The sequence below is a fragment of the Nematostella vectensis genome, chromosome 13 (assembly GCF_932526225.1).
Source record: "Nematostella vectensis chromosome 13, jaNemVect1.1, whole genome shotgun sequence".
Taxonomy (NCBI): Eukaryota; Metazoa; Cnidaria; class Anthozoa; order Actiniaria; family Edwardsiidae; genus Nematostella; species Nematostella vectensis.
In genome coordinates this window covers 4,167,430-4,192,399 of record NC_064046.1, presented here as the reverse complement: position 1 = coordinate 4,192,399, position 24,970 = coordinate 4,167,430, and the positions used below count along the sequence as shown (strand labels likewise).

Genomic DNA, 24,970 nt, shown 5'->3' with positions numbered 1-24,970 from the left:
AACCTTTATGTTTTAAACCATTTTAGAGCAGAATTCTTGTAAAAATAAAAGAGAATAGAACATTGTTGTGGACTTTGGTGCACATCAGTTTGAAAATTAATCCTAAAACTTAAAATCAACGTTAATTAAACGTTAATTAAAATTAACGGTATAAAACAGACCATCATTTTCCTATCAGATTATCTATTGGCTTTAATGTACAAAAATAAAGCTTATCTAGCTTGTTATTTCTATTTTTTTAAAGTTCTTTCGGTTTGAAGAGGTTCCTGTGTATTTACCTGCCCGCGGTAGACTGGCTCTAGTTTGGTGTTATCGGCCGCCATGTTGCATAAGCGCTTACGAAAATAGAACGAAAACACGGAAGAAATGTGACTGTTTCTTTACAACTTATCAGTTATAACCCTCGATAAATTTAGGAAAGGCATATTTCTTGTTAGAAATGGCATACAGGCTGTCATCGAGAGGTCTAGCTCCATTACTTAGCCGATTCTCTCATCGGGCGCTAAAGTCTCCCGTCCAGGTTTGTTTTGTTCGTTGTTGTTGTCATTTCCTCCCTTCTCTACTTTTTAAATATTTCATAAGCACAAAGGTCATGATCCGTTACTTTTATTCGGTTACTTGCTGTTTATATTCACTTGTTCCTTAGCTGTATATTTGATGACTTTTTAGCGTTTTCTCTCTGTGTTTTAGGTTGGCCAGATTTCTTGCTCTACTCGGGTTTTGCTGAGTCAGACTCGACCTTTGAGTAGCAAGTTGTATTTTCCTGCTCTCTTAACGTCACAACCTCCTAAAGGTGAAGCGTCTGTTATAGTGTACTTTTATTTATCTTATTTATCCGGTTCAGATACAATAATGAAAACTTGTCGTTTTGAGTGTAAAATGTTCTCTAGGAAGTTGTTATGTAGATCCCCCCGGGGGGGGGGGGGGGGGGGGGGGGGGAGTGATAGGGATGCTCATCGGGAAATTCGAAAAATACCCCTAAAAATATCTGCAAACCAAAAACCTGTTACATTAAAAAAATACCCCAGAATCCATTAAAAATACCAATTCTAGGAGAAAAGCCTATTATTTTCCTGGATGCCCCCTAAAAAATACCTGATGCCCGATTTTGACCCCTAAAAAATATGACGAGCATCTCTATCATGTAAACGTGGGAAGAACCCCCCGGGGTAAAATTATATTCATTTGCACATAATCTTGACAGTACATGTCCATTACCAAGATGGGGGGTGGGGGGACTTTGAAAGACCCACTAAGATCAGACTAAAAGAGAAGGTCTACTTAAATAAAATAAAAATAAGTACAATTACAAGATAATGACTAGGACAAGAAACCAAAGAAAATATGGTCTGCTAAATGCAAACACCCACTTCCCTCTGCTCAATAACCGTTGTACAGACCTGCCATGGATAACCTGTTCCCCTAGTAACTTAAACAGAAAATATAAAAATACTATTCCATACTTTTTTCAAGTTTTTTTTTTTAATAAAGATGTTAAGTCAAATACTTTGAAAGTATCTTATTGTCCTCACAATGATTTTTGTTTTCCCTTTTTGTTAAAGGTTTTGAGAAATTCTTTCCTTCGGGATCAAGAAAGAGCAATGAAAAAGAAGGTAGGCTGAAATCTTATTTAGGGAAACATCCCAAAATCTAAGGATAGCATCTTTTGTCAGCCATCTTTGATTCTATACTCTCAGTGTAATCAAGGAATCTTCAAATTCTTTCTTAAGGGGGTTCTTGGCATAAGTCTCCCTTTTGTTCGTTCAAGTTGACATTTTCAAGCTCCTTGTATTTTATAAAGTATATACATTACACCCTACTAATTAGACATGTGATCTCCTTGGTGTACAGATTCCAAGAGGGATGAGGGTGGAGAAGAGGGGAGTAGTGGCGGCTCAGGTGGGGGTAGCAAGAAGCCTGGCAAGCCGTGGTGGCAGGACCTTGAGGGCCACCAGCAGCAGATAGCTGTTGCACTGGTTCTCGCTATCGGCGCTGGATACCTTCTGATGAACTCAGGCCCGCCTACCAGGGAGATCAATTGGCAGGAGTTCCGCACTAACTACCTGGAAAAGGGAGATGTAAGTACAGAATTTGGAGATATACCTGCTTGAAGTTTTGCAAAAGATAGAAATAAAGGTGTTGAAAATGGTAATTGCTATTTTTAACAAAATTATTCAAGCTATTTCATTGGCCGCAACGAAAAACCAAAATGATCTATTAGTGTAGTCTGTCATTTTATTTTTAAGTAAATCGTCCTTACTATTTCTTTTTTTGAAAGCATGTTTGATTTAAAAAATAACCAAATATTCAACAATTAACTCATTTTCTATTTCAAACATCCATACTTTTGCAAGCTGTTGTTTTTAGCCCTATGTAAACAGTACCAGCACCAATGCACTGCACTATGCTCAGTTGACAGCAAGGCAAAGGAAATGTTAGCACACTACTTCACAGCACCTCCCAAATGCATAGCAGCATGGTCAAAATTTTGTCAATTTTATAAGCAAATCGCAAACAATTGAGCCAGCACCACAGTGAGTGGCCACCATGGAGCAAAATTTGGTTGAACTTGAGAGAATAAATGGAGCTATATATCTGATGTATGTGTCTGTGTATATACCCACTAAATTATAGATTTTCTTGATTTCAACCCAGCATTTTTCTATATCACCAGGTTTCTGAAAATAAGAAATTTATTAGGTACCAGCATATCTTGTTTTCTGCAAGTCTATTTTGACATGAAGCTTTTAAAAACAATCATCTGATCAATCATCGGTATTATTATTGTTTTAGGTTGAGAAATTGATTGTTTCCAATAAAAGCCAAGTGAAGGTCTACCCCAAAAGTGATCCCCACAATGTGAGTATTCTACCATTTAAGCCTCCACTTTATTTGAGATATTGTATGATAATACAGTAGGAGCCATGAAACCCAAGATACAATTAATGGCAAGAGTTCTGAGACCTGTTACACCATGATGAGTGTTATTTCAAGTCTGGACATGAGCCAAAATTCAAATATTCATTTCCTTTTTTTATTAAATATTAGGGGACATGTCCCCAGTGGTCCACCCCAGGGCTGTAGCAGGAGGTGGGGCACTGGGGGCATCTGCCTCTCCCATTTAAAAAAAATTATAAGGAATTTACCAGTAGCTGGGCGTGGCCACTCCCCAATTTGTCTTAATGTTTCTGTATCGTGCCCCCCCCCCCAATAATTTGGGGCCTGCTTCGGCTGTGCTCCTCCTGCTATAGATGGATGGGGTTTTCCAAATAGAAATGTCAGTAAAAATAAACCCCATCTAAGCTTCTAATGCAGTGGCCTAACTCAGGTGTGTAACTTGGATTTGCTGAGAGAAGTGTGGAAGGTGCACTGCCATAGGTATTATATGGAAAAAAAGTATTTAATGACCCTTCAATGAGAACTAACACACTGTTGACCAAGGGATGCATGTGGTTACCCAACATTATGATGTTCTCTCAGGGCGCCTTGACCTTCACCATCGGCAGTGTTGAAAACTTCGAGCGTAACCTTGAATCTGTACAGCAAGAGATGAATATTGACCCATCCTACTGGGTGCCTGTGACGTATGTCAAAGAATCTGAATGGATGTAAGTGTCACATGTGCAATTTGATCACCTGTTTAGTGGTAATATATGACTTATGTCAAAGAATCAGAATGAATTAAGTGTCACATGTGCAATTTGATCACCTGTTTAGTGGTAATATAGTTAGAACATGTTTGTCCTATTTTATGATTATACTTTTTATCTTTTGCAGTAAGGAAGTGATCAAATTAACCCCAACTCTGCTGATCATTGGAGCTCTGATCTACTTCAGTCGCAGATTGTCAGCGGGTACAAAGGGCCAAGGGGTGAGTGTGTAACATTAGCTGCCTTGGCTGGGAGGGTGGGGGTAGTTTGGCATCTTATAGTAGGGCCATTGTAAGCCATTGTAAAGAGTGGGGGAGGGGTGAGTAAGGGAATGGTTAGGAGGTAGCTATCATTAAATAACTAAATACCGTATTTACCGGCGTATAATGCACACTTTTTAATCCCAAAATGACCTCGAAAAACGGGTTGCACAATATATGTGGAACCCTTTGTTCTTAGTATGATAAAAAGCGAAAATCAATAAGAAAATGCGGCAATCCGATTGTAGGTGAGAAACAGTCACAAAATCGCTTAAAAATTCCATTTGCTAGCACTTTTATGTTTAGGCTGTCCAAAGGCAGTTTTCTATTTAGTTCTTATTGTTTTTGATTGTCTGTTTATGTTTTATATTTAATGTTGCAGGGTATATTTGGTGTTGGACAGACCACAGCCAAATTTTACAATAAAGAAACTGCTGTCAAAATGAAATTCAAGTGAGTTTTTGAAACCTTTTTATATTGAAAATTCATTTTTATTGTACTGTTAACATTCACAAAATATATATTTATATATATATATTATATATTTTGTTTTCAGAGATGTGGCTGGCTGTGAGGAAGCGAAGCTGGAAATCATGGAGTTTGTGAACTTTCTGAAAAACCCTCAGCAGTATCATGAACTTGGTGCCAAGATTCCTAAGGTATCCCGCCCTTTGATCAACTTGGCTCATTCTGGATAAGTGAGCTTGTATAACAAAACCCCATCATTGAATTTTATTCTGTGAACAGAAGTATTAATTTACAAAGATTCAAGGCAAAAGCTCAAATGATCAGGCTGTTATATAAGAGTTTGAATGGATTTGGTTTAATTGGCAGTAATGGCTCATCAGGTGGCCAGTGTGTAGATATGAAGACCACACCCTTGTCAAAACTCACAAAAATTGAAAGTCTAGTTCACTTTCTTTAGGATGGACAAGTTGGATTGCTAATAAAAAGCATTAAAACCACTGAATACACTAATAAATGATATCTTCCAAATTTGGCCAAAATCAGGGTAAAGAGTGGCCGTAACCCAGTATTCTGGATAAGTGATTTGTTATACTGGAAACGTATAAAAAAAAGGCAAAATGGAAGGGCACCTTATATTTAATTTCTGATCTATTTTTATTTGTTTTACTGTATTATTTCTAGATGATGATGCTTATGCTCAAAATTTTTCAGTTTGGCCATCGAAGCCCATTGAATTTGTAAACAAAGCTGAGTTGTGAGATATGCCAATAAGCCTGAAGAAACTTACCGATGGGCCTTATAAACTAGAGAGTCTATAGTTGAACCTGTCTGTTAGATTAGGGTTATAGCCATGTCTGACCAATTAATTCTTTTCAATCACATTTTCTAACTAGGTTGCTATGTATTTTTATCCCAGGGCGCTTACTGGATTACAATCTCTTTTACAGGGAGCTATTCTCTCTGGACCGCCGGGGACAGGAAAGACCTTGTTGGCCAAAGCCGTTGCAGGAGAAGCAGGGGTACCTTTCCTGAGCATATCAGGCTCAGAATTCCTGGAAATGTTTGTGGGTGTCGGCCCTGCAAGGGTGCGAGACCTGTTTGCCCAGGCCAGGAAGAATGCTCCCTGCATTATCTTTATTGATGAGATTGACGCAGTAGGGAGGGCTCGTGGCCGAGGGGGGCAGTTTGGTGGCCACGACGAACGAGAGAACACCCTCAACCAGCTCCTTGTTGAAATGGATGGTAAGAGTTGTATCAAGGCTAATGTACAGTAGCAACAAGGGTTTGCGGCTCAAAAATAAATGATATATTGTAAACTCTAAATAATAAATAATGATAATAATATGATACAAATGACGTCTGGTCAGCCTAGTTTAGCCGGTCAGATGGTTCCTGCAAAATATCTTCCAGTATTTATAATAAACTTGATCTTGAACTAAAATTTCTACTTTCTATGGAATAAAATTCAATAAAAAACGCACACTTATTGTTGGTAAAAAGTGTGTGTACACCCCACCCTCTACGTAAGCACCTGGAATTAAACTTATTTTCAAATAAGGAAAATTAAATATATATTTCATTCAACAGGCTTCAGCTCATCTACAAATGTTGTGGTCCTCTCCGGCACCAACAGGCCAGACGTGCTCGACCCCGCCCTCTTGCGTCCAGGAAGATTCGACAGACAGATCCATTTGCCTGCTCCAGACATCAAGGGCAGGTACGAATGACACTGTGAATATTCTGTGCATGGTAATTTTTTCAGGGACTTAGTAACCCTCCTATTTTTTAGGTGACTTCTATATTGGAGACAAGGGGGAAGCCAAAGTGATAACCCCATCTGTTATTTTACTTCAGGGAGACAGGACTTAACATCCTCATCCGAGTAAATGAGGGATTCACAGTCCCAAATATAAAGACCCAGGTTTTTACAGAGAAAAAAAATCAATTTGACCTGACCTGGGATTGTAATACTGAGCTGTCACACCACTCTCTGATTGACATTGTTCACAGTGTGTTGTTTCGTTACATATTGTTGTGAATTTTCATGGACGTATCTGTTCTTGTACAGGTGTTCAATCTTTAAGGTTCATCTCAAGCCTATAAAGAAGAATGTAGATGAAGAGAAGTTGGCTCGTAAAATGGCTGCCCTTACCCCAGGGTTCACAGGTAACTCTTAACCAATAAATTCCATAGGCATCCTTATTCTTATTATCCTGGTGAATCTTTTCTTGAGAAGACACACACTAGGAACCAAGTTATTAATCAAAATTATCTTGTTCTTCATTAAAGAATGTCGATCACCTACTCCTTTGTTATTGTTTATCATTTAAAATACAGCGGTTTATTCGCAAGGAACTTCAAAATAACAATCTACGAATGAAGTCTGATATGTTATTGGCGATATTTAATTGAATATGTCTTTGTTTCTTGCTTAAATTAGCAGATGGAAATGAATTCTTTTTGTGAATCTGCATTTAGCCAGAGCATAAAATGGCAGCATGATTGGCCTTCTTTAAAGATTGTCTATCAACCTCCATCAAACTCCATTATTCTTGTTTACAATTGCAAAAACAATTATTTGCAAGAAAGAAATGAATGAAGTCTGATACATTATCAACAATATTTGATTAAAAATATCTCATTAATACTCGCTTGAATTAGCCAATGAACATGGAAATTTGTGTGATTTGGTAATGTAAAATGGCAATTTGACTGGCCCTCTATCCTTAACATTCATCTTTTTTTAGTTCCTTGGGAACGACCATGCAGGTTTTTACCATCAGTTTTTTACTGAATGTTACTCTAACTGTGGGGCTATGTTCTTGTAGTACTGTCTATACAATGTTAAAATGCTTGTCGTATGTAACCCCATCATCTTATTGACAGGCGCAGACATTGCTAATGTTTGTAATGAGGCTGCGTTGATTGCTGCTCGATACTTGGCGCCGTTTGTGGAGGAGAAGCACTTCGAACAAGCCATTGAGCGTGTGATTGGCGGTATGTCATATGTACCAGTGTCAGAGTTGATTAGTTTGTTATGGGAGCAGCTGCTACACAGAATCCGCTGAGGGGGGTTGCACAGTAACAAGTATCATACGGAATAATGCTTGACAATCCTTCATTAAGATACCCACTCTTTGGCTGCCAAGGGGGTGAAAGGGGTGGGGGTGGAGGAACTTGTGTACACCCTGTGCCAACATCGTCATGTTATTGAGGTAGGTTTGTGTGTGGGTGGGGGATAGGTGGGTAGTTGGAGTTTTCAAGTGGTCCTAAATCTATGAGTTCACAATCCAACCCCATCTACATGTGTGAATTGTTTGAATGTCTAGGTCTTGAGAAGAAAACTCAAGTTCTGCAGCCTGAAGAAAAGAAGACGGTTGCTTACCATGAGGCAGGGCATGCAGTGGCTGGATGGTTCCTAGAACACGCTGACCCATTACTTAAGGTAAGTTTCACTATTTACAAGGCATGTTCTCTCCAAAATCCTGGCTCTGTTACTGATTTCTAGAGTTTACCCAATTTTTTTCTATTTTTTTTTTACATTTAAAAATACAATGTCCTTTTCACATTCTTTTTGGTTGTACTTATCAATGGGCAATTAAAGTCTGTGTTTTTGCCTGATTGTATATTTACAGAAGTGAATTTTTAGATAAATGCTGACAGGATGACTTGTGTTTTGTAGGTTTCTATAATCCCACGCGGTAAAGGTTTGGGTTATGCCCAGTACCTTCCAAAAGAACAATATCTCTACACCACAGAACAAGTGAGTCAATGTTAATCAAAGAAATTAATGTGTTGCCTTTCAGTAGCGCAAATATCTATGTAATTATACTCTCCTGCGCTTCAAATGAAACTGAGAACACATCTCAGTAGAGATATGCTCAACACAGTTTACAAACATTAGACTGAGTTAGTGTGTTAGCACTGTCATTGAAGGTAATGCAATTGGTCAGCTTCCCAAGCAAATATTTTACAACAAAACCTTGTAAAGGCTTGTGATGTATGAAATTACAGAATTCTATTACCATAAATGGGGATGCTTCACTGTATTTCTAGGGATAGTATTAGATTTCCATCCTGTTTATTTTAAAGACATGGATTTCTCTTTTGTAGCTGCTGGACCGTATGTGTATGACGTTGGGCGGTCGCGTGTCAGAGCAGCTTTTCTTCCAGAAGATTACTACTGGTGCACAAGATGATCTCAGTAAAGTCACCAAGAGTGCGTATGCTCAGGTAAAAACCCACATTGAGTGTGTCCACTAACAAGCATCATCACCCTAAATTACTACTGGTGCACAAGATGATCTCAGTAAAGTCACCAAGAGTGCGTATGCTCAGGTAAAAACCCACATTGAGTGTGTCCACTAACAAGCATCATCACCCTAAATTACTACTGGTGCACAAGATGATCTCAGTAAAGTCACCAAGAGTGCGTATGCTCAGGTAAAAACCCACATTGAGTGTGTCCACTAACAAGCATCATCACCCTAAAGTGTCTGCCATCTTTAAGCGGCTGTCATGGTTTGCAGTGGGTTAAAGGCTTATTACACTATTGGCAGGAGGAGGGGGGGGGGGGGGCTAAGTATAAAAATGTAAAATGTTGGGGCTTAATACAATTCAGAAAAAAAAGTGTATTGAAAGGGGAAGCTGAATAAAAGTTTTGGCAGTGTGAGAACCCCTGGAGCCTAGAGTACTTAAAAGTAGCTATCAACTTGCAGATGACACTGACTTTGTTATACCATCTAATGCACCTTGTCTTGCCATCTCACGAGGGGACTAGCCAAAAAAATCACGTTTGTGGTATCCCTTAGGAAGTGCTATCCCTTAGTAGTCTCAATTTAGCTGAAGACCTTGATTCACTTACAGAAAATCATTTCTGCATTGATTATATTTCTGAACAGGTGCAATTACTTCCAGAAAGCCCAAGAAATATATGATTTTGGATTATTACTTTCTGACTATGCTTTTTTGCTATCTCTTAAGGGTACAAAATTCATGTTTAAGAAGTTAATGTGACTTTTAAGGGATCCCCCAGGAGCCATTTAAAATATTGTATCTTATTTTGTGCAGATCTCTTAACTATCACATCAATCTATTCACACTTGTGCTTACAGGTAGTCACATATGGCATGAACTCCAAACTGGGTAATGTCTCGTTTGACCTCCCTCGCGAGGGTGAGCCAAGCTTTGACAAGCCTTACAGTGAAGCCACGGCGCAACTCATTGACGAGCAAGCAAGGGAACTGATCAACAGTGCCTACGGGCGCACCACAGAACTTCTGGAAAAGCACAAGGATGATGTGGAGAAGGTAGCGCTAATTACTTGCTCTATGAAATTTATGTAACCACTTGAGTTGCAAACTCGTGTCAAAGTAAACACAGAAATGACTGCGGCTGTCATGCAAGAGAGCCATGAAGAAATAAAATCGTTCACTAAATATAAGCCCTTGCTGACATAGCAACTCAGTGGCTGATTCTAAGTGCTTAGCATGTTTCCCAACCAATTTGTCACATTATTTGTGCATTTCCAAAACTAAAATAAAAGTCTCAATCTAATTATTCATCACATTTTTTTAAAAATTTCTCATCAGGTTGCTAAGCGATTGCTTGAGAAGGAAGTCCTTGATCGTGAGGACATGATTGACCTGTTAGGGCCCAGGCCCTTCAAGGAGAAGTCTACCTATGAGGAGTTTGTTGCGGGGACTGGGAGCGAGACTGAAGACACCTCCCTGCCCAAAGGACTTCAAGGCCTACAGAACGACGACGAACCTGAAGCCCCTGCGCCTAGCGGGACGATACCAACATAGTGCTGACAGAGAAAAGATTTTTGAACTAGAAATCAGAACTGGACGTCTGATCTTCTTTGCAGAGCTCCGGCTTCACTTGTTTTGTTTGTTTGTTTATTTTTTTTTGGGTCGAGAGAATGAGCAATTGATACTGAGTCATCTGTGAAGAGAGGTGTTCCCTTAGTGTTTCCTTAGTTCAGAGAGGAGTTGTAGTGCCAGCATTCCAGTCACGTCTGTTGGAAAACCTTTGATATAACCTCAAAATAGAAAATTTCCAAATAGGACTTCTTTCTCAAATAGGGCCAGCCATTTCCAGACAGGGCTGCCAGCCGATTCCACATAGGGCTGAGCCATTTCCAGATAGGGCTTAGTCATTCCCAGACAAGGCTGAGCCATTTCCAGATAGGGCTAAGTCATTCCCAGACAAGGCTGAGCCATTTCCAGATAGGACTAAGCCATTCCCAGACAAGGCTGAGCCATTCCCAGACAAGGCTGAGCAATTCCCAGATAAGGCTAAGCCATTCCTGCAAAACGCCAGCCTCTACCGTAACCACCAATCCAATCCTAGGTTTTAGAAAGCCATCCAGTTCTAAGCCAAGAAGGCTGTGTCTGCTTAGAAGAGCTCTCAAGTGGTAGATAACACTGTATCGTGACCATGCTGTTTATAAATGGCCAAAGATAAAAATCATTTTTGGTAAAGAATTGAGGTCGTAAATCATGCTAGGCCTCTTCTAACCCCTATCTCTAGGGTGGAGATTCAATCTTGTATAATAAAACACTATGTATGCTGCTTGTAATGCATAGTAAATACTATAGTTTCAGTAAACTAAAAAAAATTAATCAAGATGCGTGTGATTATTTGTGTATCGAGTTGTGCAAAATAGAGTGGTTTTAATTAACCCATGAAATGAATGTCATATGCAAAGTGTAATTTCCGCATTTACGCTTGTATAATTCGCACCCGCGCATAATCCGCACACCAATTTTTTAGCGCTTTTTCCAGAAAAAATGTTAGAAATAGCAAGGGAATCCTTAGGCCAAAGCAGAGCATCTTGGTACAACTGTTAAGCTGTTATTCTTATCGCTGAACGCGGACAACAAGAAAATCGCGAAGAAGGCATAAATAATTGCTGTTTTTCTAGCGATTTTCTTTGGGGCTTATTTCTTACAAAACGCATGATTAGGAAATTTAAGATGCTCTTCGTTGGGAATACCTTTGACTACGTTATTTTTAAGCGTTTTTTGTAAATGGATTTATGGAAAAACTGCAAATCTAATCCTACCATCATGTCTCTTCTATTCAGATGTTTGAAATGCTTTGCAGGGCACAGCTGGGTGCACCCTGATAAAATATCAAACAGTGCGTTTTTTTTTTTGTCTTTTATTAACAAATCCTTCATTCCTTGATGTCTTTTAAGACTCCACACATCTACAATCATTGCAATATATAAACTTCAAACAAATATGCACATTGCAACGAAGCTTCAACCAATGAAACTCTGTAGCCTTAACCTTTAAATGAAACAAAAGGGATTTGGTATGGAGCTTAGTTAATGAAGTTTAAGTATCAGGGTCCTTTGCAGTTGCGGGTGGTGTTGATATGTATTTAGAGCTGTGGTCAAGGATGCTGTACCAGTCAGGGGTGCATGGATGGAATTGAAGATAGTGATTTCCTCATCAGATGATGACAGTTATTCCATGAAGGAGAGATGATGACAATGATTCCAAACAGTACAGGTGATGTCATGCAATTTTAGAAGTTCAGATGATGACAGAAATTCACCTGAGCTTCAAGGTCATATGATGCCATGATAACAGTGATTTTCTCAAGGTCAAATGATGACAATGATTTCCTCAAGATCAGATAATGTCATGATGACTGATTCTGTTAAGTTCAGTTGATGTCATGGTTCTCCCAATGACAGATAATACAATGAGGATATCGTCATGTTTCTCTTAAGGCCATATAATGGCATGACGACAATGATTTCCTCTAGTGTAATAGTAATGATTTCATCATGGCCAGATGATGCCCTGATGAAGATGACTAAAAATCATGCAACTATTGAAGACTACACCACCTATCAAAATACTTCTATTAACTTCGTCAAGACGAATCTATTCATGACCACTTGATGTAAACCATCTCATTTCATAATCTGATCTGCCCTGCGATAGTATAGCAGGTATGGGTTCTTGGATGGAGAAGGTTTGAGGACAAAACTAGAGGAGACTAGCTTGAGCTTAGTGTCGTCTGTGTGCACCCATCCATGGGTGGGGTGGAGTATGTCCGCCGTGTAGTGACCACCAGATGATATCTTCCCATGGTGATACACAACTGAAGATGACAAAACATTGAATGTTAAAATTCAGCAAAAAGTTTGTTATTGTTTGCTTTTAATATTGGGAGACAAATGATGCAATAAAACCTCAAATAAAAATCTAAAATCAAAGTTTATACCTCATTTACCAAATTCAACTAAAAATATAGCATTAGTCACCACAAATAAAATGATGTAAATAGCTTTCTGCCACTTTATCAAACTTTTTAGCCTGGTAACAAAGAATCTATGATATCCCCATATCAAATAATTCAAATTTTGAAAACTTCCATGGCTTTCTCATAAATCCCCATACTCATAAATCAAAATCGTGTAAATCATTTCAGTTCACTTTAGATATAGAGAAAAAGCACAGGAATATCTATTAAGTCTACCTGCACATAGCTTGTATGTCTTCTTTGGCAAAGTGTATTTCCCTTTGACGTTTGGAGACAAAAGTTCTGAAACAATGGTACACAAATATTACACAAATACAAGCCATTAGTGATATAACTCCATGAAATCCCTTTCTTTGGTCAGCCCACCTCTAAACTGACAAACTTTAGTCATGGGAAAGTACTGGTATCACAACAATTAAAAGATGTTCCAGCAAAGATCATGAAGAGAAAAGTCCGCTTTAACTACACCTATCACAATCTCTATGTTCTATCTTCAGTAGAGGTTTATGCCTATCTTTATTCTAGGTTGGTTATTTCTTTGTAATGACTCCTTAAAAGTCGAAAAAAGACGAAGAAAATCCGTACTTAAGTCAGTTGTGCTTTTGGTACCATGATTTCAAATTACTTGACTTCGAAAGGTACCCTCCGAAAAAACGGTAATGACTCAAGTCATTAGGCAACCGTTGATGAGTGCCAACGCAACTGGTTAGGTCAGTTGCATAGTGGACAGTTTCCTAACAACCAGATACCGACTACCTCCACCAATCACAATCTACAGGCTCTAAAGGATAGTTTTCTCACCACTTCCAATTACAAGTTCTAGGGGTAGTCCACATGCTCCTACCAATCACAAGCTCTAGGGGGCATAGTCCACTCATCTCTTCCAATCACAAGCTCCAGATGATAGTCCACTCAATTCTTCCAATCACAAGCTCCAGGTGATAGTCCACTCAATTATACTAATCACAAGCTCTAGGGGGCATAGTCCACTCAATTCTACCAATCACAAGCTCTAGAGGGCATAGTCCACTCAATTCTACCAATCACAAGCTCTAGAGGGCATAGTCCCCTCACTTCTTCCAATCACAAGCTCTAGGGGGCATAGTCCACTCAATTCTACCAATCACAAGCTCCAGGTGATAGTCCACTCAATTCTATTAATCACAAGCTCTAGGTGATAGTCCACTCAATTCTACCAATCAAAAGCTCTAGGGGGCATAGTCCACTCACCTCTTCCAATCACAAGCTCCAGGTGATAGTCCACTCAATTCTACCAATCACAAGCTCTAGGGGGCATAGTCCACTAACCTCTTCCAATCACAAGCTCCAGGTGATAGTCCACTCACCTCTTCCAATCACAAGCTCCAGGTGATAGTCCACTCACCTCTTCCAATCACAAGCTCTAGGTGATAGTCCACTCACCTCTTCCAATCACAAGCTCCAGGTGGTAGTCCACTCACCTCTTCCAATCACAAGCTCCAGGTGATAGTCCACTCACCTCTTCCAATCACAAGCTCTAGGGGGGATAGTCCACTCACCTCTTCCAATCACAAGCTCCAGGTGATAGTCCACTCACCTCTACCAATCACAAGCTCCAGGTGATAGTCCACTCAATTCTACCAATCACAAGCTCTAGGGGATAGTCCACTCACCTCTACCAATCACAAGCTCCAGGTGATAGTCCAGCTAATTCTACCAATCACAAGCTCTAGGGGGGATAGTCCACTCACCTCTTCCAATCACAAGCTCTAGGGGGCATAGTCCACTCACCTCTTCCAATCACAAGCTCCAGGTGATAGTCTACCCAATTCTACCAATCACAAGCTCTAGGGGGCATAGTCGACTCACCTCTTCCAATCACAAGCTCTAGGGGGTAGTCCACATGCTTCTGGAGTTTCTGACTTCCGTTCTTTGAGTAAATAAATCTCTTCAGGTGCAAGATGAGAACTTTAGGAAGCACCTCAAAACTCACACGGCGAGACACATCAATCTACAAAAAGATTATCAATGAACTCATGATACCAGGGGCGTGACTAAAAAACGCAGGGTGTTGGTCCAGAGTAGTAATTACAGCGGAACCTGGATTTTACGATAACCTCTATTTTACGATGACGTTCCTCTCCCCCGGCGGAAATACAGTAAAATGTATGAGAAATTACCTCGATCTAACGATATTGGATACAGTGATATTCTCGATTTTATGATACAAATCTGTCCTCCCAAGCGTAATTTTGACCTTGATACAACAATATTACTTATTCTGTCTATCCTCTAAAGGACAAAAACTCAAGACACGTACAGTACAGTTAATCGATTTTTTGACTTGACAGATCTTGTTAAACACAGATTACAGTCTTACAGAGAGTAACTGTGCAGTAACCGCACCCAGAGTGCGGTTACAATATTATTATTTTGTCAAAGTTAATTATTAACACGACCTCGCTACAACAATATTTTCAATGGATTTTCCTTGATATCGTAAAATCGAGGACCTCTTTTTAACGATACCTCGATTTTGGGATACATTTTCTTTCTCACGAGGCATATCGTAAAATCCAGGTTCCACTGTAACTAGCGTTGTGAAATAAATGAGCATTCTTAGCTCAGGATATATGTCACTAAATCCATTACCAAACTCCAAATGCACAGAAAATAAATTGACTACTGATGAAGGTGCCAAACACAGAGTCAAACTGATTCAGTAGAAAACGCCATAATTACTCATCACGTCACAGGAGCAAGGTAAGGTATTATAACACACAAGAAAGAATTGGGGAAATATACAGATCAGTGTAAGTGATGGTAAGGCTTATATGACATGTAATCTTATATTCCAGATAAGAGGTCCAACCTGTGCATTGGTCTTGGAGCACGTGAAACCTTGGAGCTCTTCCTTCACTGTCAAGTGATTCAGGGCATCTTCTATGCAGGAAACATTCTGAAATTACGTACAAGGCATCAATATGGGAATGGTAGCTGGTCTACCTGTACAAGGCTTTCAAATTAGCTTCAGCTTAAGCTAATAGACGTACGACTACAGAAAAGTAAAAGACTTTTCTATTAACCACATAGCGGTGTTATCTAATCTTCTGAGGTGATTACCTGTTTGTCAAGCTGCAAATAGGAAAAAGGCTCAACATTTGCAGACTATTTTTTAGACTACAGGAGAAAAGTAAAGACTTTTCTATAAACCACATAGTGGTGTTATCTAATCTTCTGAGGTGATTACCTGTTTGTGAAGCTGCAAATAGAAAAAAAGGCTCAACATTTGCAGACTATTTTTAGACTTTAGACTACAGGAGAAAAGTAAAGACTTTTCTATTAACCACATAGTGGTGTTATCTAATCTTCTGAGGTGATTACCTGTATGTCAAGCTGCAAACAGAAAAAAGGCTCAACATTTGCCGACTCCTTGGCACCTGTCTGGTGGACGGATGAGCGAAGACAACCACCGAAGATGTCAGATATGAGGGATGAAGGGAATGAAGCCTGAAAAAATAAGAAAAATCCAACCCTGATCTCTCACTTCATCTTCATTCCTTTTAAGATTTTCCACTACTTTTGCTTATTTCCTAACACTCCTCGCTCACTCCTCGCTGCTTTCCTCCCTTCAATCCTGTTTACCTAAATTTCAACCCTTTAGTAATACTACAGAGTAATCTACACTCCTTACCCCCCCCCCTCACGGTGGAACCTGGATTTTACGATATGCCTTGGGAGAAAGAAATGTATCAAAAATCGAGGTATTGTTACAAAGAGGTCTTTCATTTTATAAAGGAAAATCCATTGAAAACATTGTTGTAGCAATAATAATCAACTTTTACTAAATAATAGTATTGTAACCGTACTCTGGGAAAAACTGCTTAGTTCCTCTCTATCAGACTGTAATCTGTATTTAACAAAAACTGTCAAGTAAATAAATCGATTAGCTGTACTGTACATGTGGAGTTTTTTGCTCTTTGTTGATAGACAGAATAAATAATATTTTTGTATCGAGGTCAAAATTATGCTTGTGAGAACAGATTAGTATCGTAAAATCAAGAATATCATTGTATCCAAAATTGTTAGATTGAGGTTATTTCTTACACATTTCTCTGTATTTCCGCTGGGAGAAAGGAAAGCCATCATAAAACTGAGGTTATCATAAAATCCAGTATCGTAAAATCCAGGCTACACTGTACTCTGACATAAACCCCCTTGACCACTAAAAAGTTGGTCCTTACTGAAGATTGCTCAGCTCTACCCTTTTCACATGATACTGTTGACTGGCGCAACTCCCCAAACACAATCCTTGGGATGCGCTTGATACTTACCACCCTAGTAATACTGGACTTGTTCCTTGGTCCCACTTGCTCCCAGTCGCCAGCATCCTCCTCCTCCTTATCCATGGTCTGCCCCTCCACAGCTACTATATTTAGGTCATCTTGCACACCCTCTGAGCTCTCGTGGGACTCTGGCTTGGGTAGGGGTGGATCCAGCTTGGAGAGGACTATCATTTCTTCATGGATGCCGTTAAGCAAACAACTAAGAAACTCCTCCGCATCTTCTTGATGTCCCTGATCAAAACAAGTGTGTATATTGAGGATTCAACAGTGTATCACCTTTCCTGATTACTCATCAGCATTAATCGATGTATGGAGAAAACCCTAGCTCAATTAATAAAAGGCCAATTAGTAGAAAGGGGTACCAGTGAACAGTTCACTCAAAGCAAGTCAACTGACAAGTCACACACCCTAAGATGTACCTAGATTTACTTTGCAACTCTAGTTTATTGGATGCTTTGCGGCAACTCACATATTTGCAAAATCAATGTACCCTCTAAAAATGCCATGATTTCATCGGCAGGATCATGCAATTTAAATAGTCTAATAATTTATACATCATTTTACAATGCAACCCTGGTAAATTGAATACCAAAAGGAGATGGACATCAGAGGTAAAGGGGAATTGCTAGCATCAACTCCTTACAGACTAGTCAAATTAATCTAGAGAGATGAGACCCCTAGCTCAGCATTCTTAACTGAGAGCCAGGGTATTACAAATCCAATAAATTTCAAGCTGACCAAAGCTGCTTTGGACCAGACCCCTAAGGATTTGGAAGCAAAGTTTGTACTTGTTGTTCAAGTGACTTTGTGTCAATCCAATGGTTATCAAAAACAACTAGGAAGACGGGATACCTTTGCAGACAGTGTGCTTTCTATGGTAGCCAGCATCTTCCCTATGTAAGAGGGTTCCAAGTTGGGTCCTGTCCGGAAATCTGACTTGGGGGTCTTCCCAGTGTTTGCTGAAAATAACAATGCTGGACAATATAAGTTTCCAAAGATAACTACCATGCAAGGATTTATGTTTGTAGTAACTAAAGGTCTATGTGCGTGTACAGTATGCTTGTAGTATTAAAAGATGTATGTGCATGCATAGAAGGATTTTGCATACCTTGTTTGGGTGTGATGTTGAATTCGTGGCAAAATTTCACCCTGAAAAGAAGCATGCAGTTACTTTAATCTGATCCACAAAGATGGAGATATTGAAGGTAAAATCACTGGCTGATTTTATACAGGTTCCAATATTCCTTGGCACATGTACAGTGTGAATGTCATGGCCTTTTGAAACCAAATGAATTTCTTCTAAATAGTTCCTGAATACCTATAATTAGATGGACTCTTACATTATTATCCAGCTAAAGGAGGAGATTTTTAGTAGAAAACATGTTTCAAAGTCAACATATTGTTTATAATGCATTTAAATGTTTTATCATGTATGCCCATTTCAACAGCTAAAATAATACTGGCACTATTCAATAGTTGGCAGATGGGAAGTTTAGTTAGCGAAAATTCATCCAAGAAGACAATGGCTGTTCTGTGATACTTACATTGAGTCCAGGATTGGAGTAGATGTTGAAGCTTCTCTTTCAGGGATCAACTCAACTTGCCGCATTAGATTGAAGAATGGGGGACAGACAAGCAAGGCCTGTAGTGTCTAGAGGTACGCTGTTAAGAAGTGGCAACTATCCACACATGGTTTACTCTTGCCTTTCTACCTCACATCACCCAATCAAAGGGCAAAGGCCTGACATTCTCAAGTCTGCCTGGCCAGGATGGGGATCCATTCCAGGCAGTCATTCCATCCCCTATTATTTAACACCCATGCTTATGGCTTGCAGTCTGGAGAGCTGTCTAGTTGCCTTGTGGTTGGACATACTGTTTGCTTTATACCTTCTTTATTTATAAGTACCAGTACTTTATAATTGTGTCTATTTATAATTTTGTACTGCAATTACTTGTATTATCATCGCATGGATGTCACTGATGAGCTTGTAATTAAGGCCTAGCCCGTGACATTAACATGAGCTTCAAGGCAAGAAACTCAATGTTTCCTTTAAGAACGTCGATAAGCCATTCCTTAGTTATTGTTTACATCTGGAAATACAGGGTTCAAAATAGCGACAGGCTCTTTTTTCTGTACTCCCCTTTATATTTTGAGTATGCAGGCTTACCCCCCCACTACAAAACCCATAAAAGCCGGCAAAATCTAGCAGATTTTAAAAAGTTATTTTGAACCCTAAAATACATCAGTCTACTTGCAAGAAAAAATACTATAAAACAGAGGATTTACAGGGGATGAAAAAAACAATATTTCTTTTATTAGGATAGTTATTCTACAAAATGTTTTTGATTATTCCAAAAGATGTTAAAATCACTCTTGAGCCATGCAAGGGCCACTTGTAAGATAAGTCAGATAAAAAGGATACAGCATTGATGTAGCACCAGTTGGCTTTGTTTACTAGCCCTCTTAATAACAAGGGCTTAGACTCATTATCCAGACTGGCTTTGTTCAGCATTTCTAAGCAAAAACAACAATAACAACAGAGTTAAAAATCATAATAGAATAACAACTAACACAAGTAGCATTGCTCTTGAAATTATAATCTACAGACCTGCAATTTGTTGTGCAGCCTTGTCTTCTCCAACAGAAACAACAGCAAGGGCAGGATCTTCAATCTTTTTGGTTTCAAGGGGGGGAGTAGCCACAACTTTGGGTTTGGGAGGCAGCGCTGCAACTGGAGGAGTGGGTTTTGGCACCCCCCTGAACAAGTCAGCCCAGGTGGACTTGGCAGGGGCAGGCTTTTCCTCAGTAGTAGGTTTGTTGGTGCCTTTATCCTCTGGGGTTGATGCCTTCAGGGGGGAGGTGTTGTCAGCGTCACTCTGGGAAGGGCTTAGGGGAGATTCTGTGCTCTTGGAGTCATTACTTCCACTGCTCTCTGCTACAAAAGAAAATATTGGTTTGAGCCTTCAGTTAAAAGGCCCATGATCAACCAAAATAGGCTTTTTTGTTGTGAAACAGAAGCACTGTTTCAGTGATTTGATTTGATAGGATTTGACATCTATAGGCATGATTAGACCATTTTTTTTTCACTGTATATAGGAAAATTTACTTTTCAAAGAATAGTTATGAAGCACCCTAGAACAATATGAAGCACAGCATCTTGCATAAGCCAAGAGCCTTTCCCTGCTAGCAGAGGCCTCTTTTCTCTGTATTTCGCTATGCCAGCCCAGCATAATACAGAGAAAAGAGGCCTCTGCTAGAAGGGACGTGCTGTCAATAGCTACTCTTTATTTAGCGCAACAACTGTCTAAACAACACAGTAGGTTAATTGGCTGTTGACGTCTCCTGGTACAGTGAGCTTGTGAAGATGCACAAAACAAAAATGCATCCAAAAAACTTCCTATGTTATTATTTAAAAACCGTTTCATTGGCTAAACTTCAGAACACCCGGAATAATTTGCATATTCATTGTATTTACTGGCTAGTTCTATAGAAATCAAGGTGTAAAGTCCTATTCCGCTGTTGGGTTTTAACTACGACGACACACGAAACAGATGTTACATATATCGATCACCAAAACGGTTTAGTGCATGGTATAACCCTGGGTCCCAGAGGCTCTGAGCTTCGCTGCGACTCGAATCGTTCTTGCGTAGCATGGTATTTGATAGCAAAGGAAGCGCTCACAAACCAAAGGTGTGCGATGAAACTTTGAAGGCTTTTAGAGAGATAACACAATGCAGCCAGAAATGTTTTTCTAATTATTATTTGAAAATAAGCTGTCAAAATGTGGTTGAAAGTGAGAAATCCAGCTTGCTTATATAAGCGAAAAAAGAAATTAAATCTACGTTCTCAGAGCTCAGAAAAGCTGAAACACATTCCAGCAATTCTTTACAACTTTGCTAACGTATAAATCCCTGATACTTGAATTTACATTCAACCTAACAGTTTCTGTTGTATCGACGAAAAATATATTATCCATTGGAAGATGAGTACCACACATTGTATACTACTTTCAACTTCTACCGCCCAGAGGCGGGTCCCAGAGGCTCTGAGCTTCGCTGCGACTCGAATCGTTCTTGCGTAGCATGGTATTTGATAGCAAAGGAAGCGCTCACAAACCAAAGGTGTGCGATGAAACTTTGAAGGCTTTTAGAGAGATAACACAATGCAGCCAGAAATGTTTTTCTAATTATTATTTGAAAATAAGCTGTCAAAATGTGGTTGAAAGTGAGAAATCCAGCTTGCTTATATAAGCGAAAAAAGAAATTAAATCTACGTTCTCAGAGTTCAGAAAAGCTGAAACACATTCCAGCAATTCTTTACAACTTTGCTAACGTATAAATCCCTGATACTTGAATTTACATTCAACCTAACAGTTTCTGTTGTATCGACGAAAAATATATTATCCATTGGAAGATGAGTACCACACATTGTATACTACTTTCAACTTCTACCGCCGTGCTGGAATACGGATTGTTCTTTTCCTCTTTTAAAACTTCAGGCCATCACCGGTAACTTTTAACAAGTAGCATTCTTCACCTGGGTCACCGGATGAGATCGCGATCACCCTATCCCGCTTTGAGAGAGATCAGCATTTCGATCTTGTCAGCTGTTCGGAGCCTGCAGTTGTAGTGCGCTTAGCAGAATTATCGTGCTCTAGATCAAGAGTCTCCCATGCGTGGACATAATCAGAGTTGCTACAGTTCTTGTTGTCTCCTGCCAAACACGCTGCACAATAACAACACGGATGCGGGGTAGAATAGGGCTTGATGTGTGATGGTTAGTGCACTTAGATTATTCGAAACTAAGTTTGACCGGGCAAGATGCGGTATCGGACCGGGTGTAAATATTTTCAAAGCTTTGAACTTTTCCCTGGTCTCTTATGCGCTTGAACACGGATGCGGGTAGAACAGGCCTTGATGCATGTTGGTTAGTGTGCTTACGTCATTCGAAACTAAGTTCGACAGGGTTAGATGTGGTATCAGACCGGGTATAAATATTATCAAAGCGTTCAACTTTCCCCGGTCTCTCACGGCTTGAACACGGATGCGGGTAGAACGAGGTTTAATGTGTGTTACTTTGTGCACTTACATCATTCAAAACTGAGTTCGAGCAGGTAAGATTCGGTGTCATAGCCAGGCTGTTTACGAGATCTCAGAATTAGGAGGACACAGCATTCTCTCCCGAAAATGTTGCATATTATATACACAAATTGTTGCTTTAAGAATGAAATTTAAGAGGATTTGGATATATCATCTCCTGTTGGATCCCTGGGTTGGTAAGTCTTGACGTTAACAAGTTTTAATATAGACGATTTTGACATACAAACTTTGAGTGCTCTTGCGGGGAGACATGTTGTCGTTACACATTCGTTGTTCAATTACTCCCTTATCGATCATCCTACATCAATGGGTAACACAGCAATGGAAAGAGAAACTAATGTTGATTTTAGAAACATGTAATATTCTCGATTAAGCGCAGTGAAAAAAAAATTATCGCGCTGGTTTGTCTAGACACTTTGCAAATGTTTTGGCAAAAATACATTAATTTATTCGAGTAGGCTCACTGATCCGCTGTTGAGTATCAACATCGTGCACATAGCCATATGGCAAATACAATCATGCTATTTTTGCTTGATTCACTAGAAAAATGTGAATAACAGATACAAATGCCTTGAATTCAAGAATCAGAAAGACATACCATTAGAATTCTTCATGTCAGCCGCCATTTTACTCTCTGACAACACAACACCACTGCCGCTACGGCCACGAGTCATCCTCTCGGGGGCGGGGCTTCTGTCACGATCACTGTCATCACTGGAGGAGCAGGGCACATCACCTGACCGCTGATGCTGCTTCCTCTTTCGTCGTCGCCTTTTAGACCGGTCACCATCCAGCAACTCTCCATCTTGAGGGGAAGTTGGGCTGAAAAAAGAAAATAAAGTTGAAACTTACAAAAGAGAACTGTTAAACTTTTAAAATAAGAATTGTGCAGTCAATTATACTTATTCTTTCTTTGTATCCTTTGTATCCTAGCGTTTTAAATGTTAGCAAAACTACGTAGTCTGCTTTCGCAAAGGTGTAAATCATACCATTTCAACATTGTGTTGATTTATTTTCCCCGATTCCACCATTCCTACACTGTCCTAGACCTACAATCCTCAACAAAAGTAAGTGGGACACTTCCCATACGAACAACCGCCAACCCTCTCCACCCGATTAATATTGGTTAGAGGCGATTTTTCCGCTCAAAACACAAGCAGAAGCAAGGTGATCATTTGCCCTCCAACATTGAGGAAGGGGGAGGGAAAGTGTCCCATTAGTTTTGTAAAAGATTGTAGTTATTCTACAGCTGCTTGTATTTTTTCTAGCCAAACCATTTGTAATTACAGGTGTTTTTTTTCCTTAAGGGTGGCATGTGTGTAGGCATATTGGAATCAGGGAAAGAAATCAACACAAGGTTGAAATGGTATGTTTGATGCCTCTGCCAAAACAGAGCAGCTTTGTTTGGGTATAAGCCCTTTGTTGGAGCATTTAAAAAAAAGGACAAAGGACTAATACTTGAAATGTCAGCCAAACTGCTTTGTTCTTGAATTAATCACACAATATCAATATTGTGTCTATCTATTCCCCAGTAATTACCTATGATTTGGTGCAAGCTTCTCGTTGTCTTCCACCAGACTGGCTACTCCAAAAGAGATGTCTGCGCCACTATCCTTTCCCTTCCTGCAGGCCTCCCCCTTTTCCTCTGGAGAGAAAAGGGAATGGCTGCTGCTGCTTGGCTGACATTCCTGTTCGCTTTCAAGTCCAACTTCCACACCTGAATCATCAGGACCGTTGGGAACATTCTTGATGCTGCCCTCTCTACTAGCTCCCTCTGCAAGAGGAAATTCCACTGTCAGACACATAGCCTGTATAGCAAGTGTTTCTGTGAGGTTTTAGCAGAAAGAGAATGAATGACAGAAGGGAAAATCAAGAGAGTTCTTTGCCTGTCTCCCCATTCTCCAGTGGTCATACTCTGTTTGTCCTTTATTTTGTCGAAACCCCACAGAAACACTAGGCTAGCGCATACCTGGGTGTTGGGGGGGGGGGGGGGGGGTGGCAGAGGGTACATGCAACCCCTCGCTTGGCTGCCCAAAAGTGGGTTGTTTCCTATTGAACTATCCTCAAAAACTCCATCTGATATCTATGACTGTGCACAATGGCTCCTGTAACAGGTTTTCTATATTCTTTGAACTGTGATTTATACCCCACCCAATTCAATTGTAATCAAAAAAGAAATGTTTAAAAAATATACTTCCTAAGGCATTTATTATAAAAAAATTTGGTTGATGAATGATGGATGTGATAGCTTAAAAGAAACCGGCTTTCATGTACAATTATGAGAGAAATTCTACCCTTCAAACTCATATAAAAATAAAATGGTCATAAAACAATAAAAAAGGATATTAAACTCTTTCCATAGTTTGGACGTACCCTCGCTGTTTTCGCATCCTTGTTCGTCAACCTCGTATTCGAACAGAAACTATAAACAAATAACAAGGAACATAGATCAGAGGCTCTAGAATGAAAACATAGAATAGTACAGATGTTGAAACAGACAAGAAAGTCGATAAAAGACTAGAAATTTAATACCTCCACTGGCGGCTTAGAACTGCGTCTTTGTGCGCTAGCACCAAATAGTTCTTCCGACTCGTCAACTGAGAAACTCCCAAAAGTCAACCCCTACACGAAAACGAAAAACAACTTCTCAAAAATGCTCTCAAATTAAACGTGAAATCCAAAATGACAGCGCCAACTAGTTATCAAATATTTGAGCGGAGGAATACCTTGAAGGAATAAGGCATGTTTAGTGCAAGCGTGATGCTAGCTAGGTATTTTTGCTCATGGTTGTACTTGTGTTTTTACGATCTCGCGTCTATCTTCACTGTCTCTCCGCCATGTTGGGAGCCACCAGTACGCACGCGCAATGGAACGCGGACGT

At 39.7% G+C, this 24,970-nt stretch overlaps 2 protein-coding genes across 2 annotated transcripts; one reads left to right on the top strand and one right to left on the bottom strand.

The window, feature by feature from the left end:
• The first annotated feature begins 294 nt into the window (after positions 1-294).
• LOC5512262 (AFG3-like protein 2) lies at positions 295-11,004 on the top strand. The gene is made up of 18 exons (XM_032381629.2): positions 295-520; positions 691-793; positions 1,563-1,613; positions 1,852-2,078; positions 2,794-2,859; positions 3,481-3,608; positions 3,778-3,871; positions 4,293-4,363; positions 4,467-4,569; positions 5,326-5,620; positions 5,966-6,095; positions 6,447-6,544; positions 7,265-7,375; positions 7,708-7,823; positions 8,061-8,141; positions 8,492-8,611; positions 9,493-9,687; positions 9,970-11,004. The coding sequence occupies exons 1-18, from the start codon at positions 440-442 to the stop codon at positions 10,183-10,185; spliced, it is 2,286 nt and encodes a 761-aa protein (XP_032237520.2). The 5' UTR covers positions 295-439; the 3' UTR covers positions 10,186-11,004.
• Positions 11,005-11,841: 837 nt separating this feature from the next.
• Positions 11,842-24,970, bottom strand: LOC5512242 (ubiquitin carboxyl-terminal hydrolase 10). Its single transcript, XM_032381631.2, has 16 exons — positions 24,816-24,970; positions 24,622-24,711; positions 24,463-24,511; positions 23,629-23,863; positions 22,688-22,911; positions 19,599-19,925; positions 19,413-19,504; positions 18,534-18,640; positions 18,098-18,138; positions 17,842-17,948; positions 16,978-17,220; positions 16,028-16,153; positions 15,516-15,602; positions 14,513-14,654; positions 12,881-12,946; positions 11,842-12,502 (listed from the first exon to the last, which is right to left on the bottom strand). Exons 1-16 carry the CDS (start codon positions 24,831-24,833, stop codon positions 12,312-12,314), a joined length of 2,145 nt encoding a protein of 714 aa, XP_032237522.1. The 5' UTR covers positions 24,834-24,970; the 3' UTR covers positions 11,842-12,311.

What these genes read in the sequence shown, in the direction of transcription:
- LOC5512262 (XM_032381629.2), top strand. Translation starts at nt 440, where the DNA reads ATGGCATACAGGCTGTCATCGAGAGGTCTAGCTCCATTACTTAGCCGA. An exon ending in CGCTAAAGTCTCCCGTCCAG is followed by an intron (nt 521 to 690) that starts GTTTGTTTTGTT and finishes TCTGTGTTTTAG; the next exon opens with GTTGGCCAGATTTCTTGCTC. An exon ending in ACTACCTGGAAAAGGGAGAT is followed by an intron (nt 2,079 to 2,793) that starts GTAAGTACAGAA and finishes TTATTGTTTTAG; the next exon opens with GTTGAGAAATTGATTGTTTC.
- LOC5512242 (XM_032381631.2), bottom strand. An exon ending in AAAGCACACTGTCTGCAAAG is followed by an intron (nt 17,221 to 17,841) that starts GTATCCCGTCTT and finishes TGTTTTGATCAG; the next exon opens with GGACATCAAGAAGATGCGGA. An exon ending in AGAGCTTGTGATTGGAAGAG is followed by an intron (nt 12,947 to 14,512) that starts GTGAGTCGACTA and finishes CCATTGTTTCAG; the next exon opens with AACTTTTGTCTCCAAACGTC.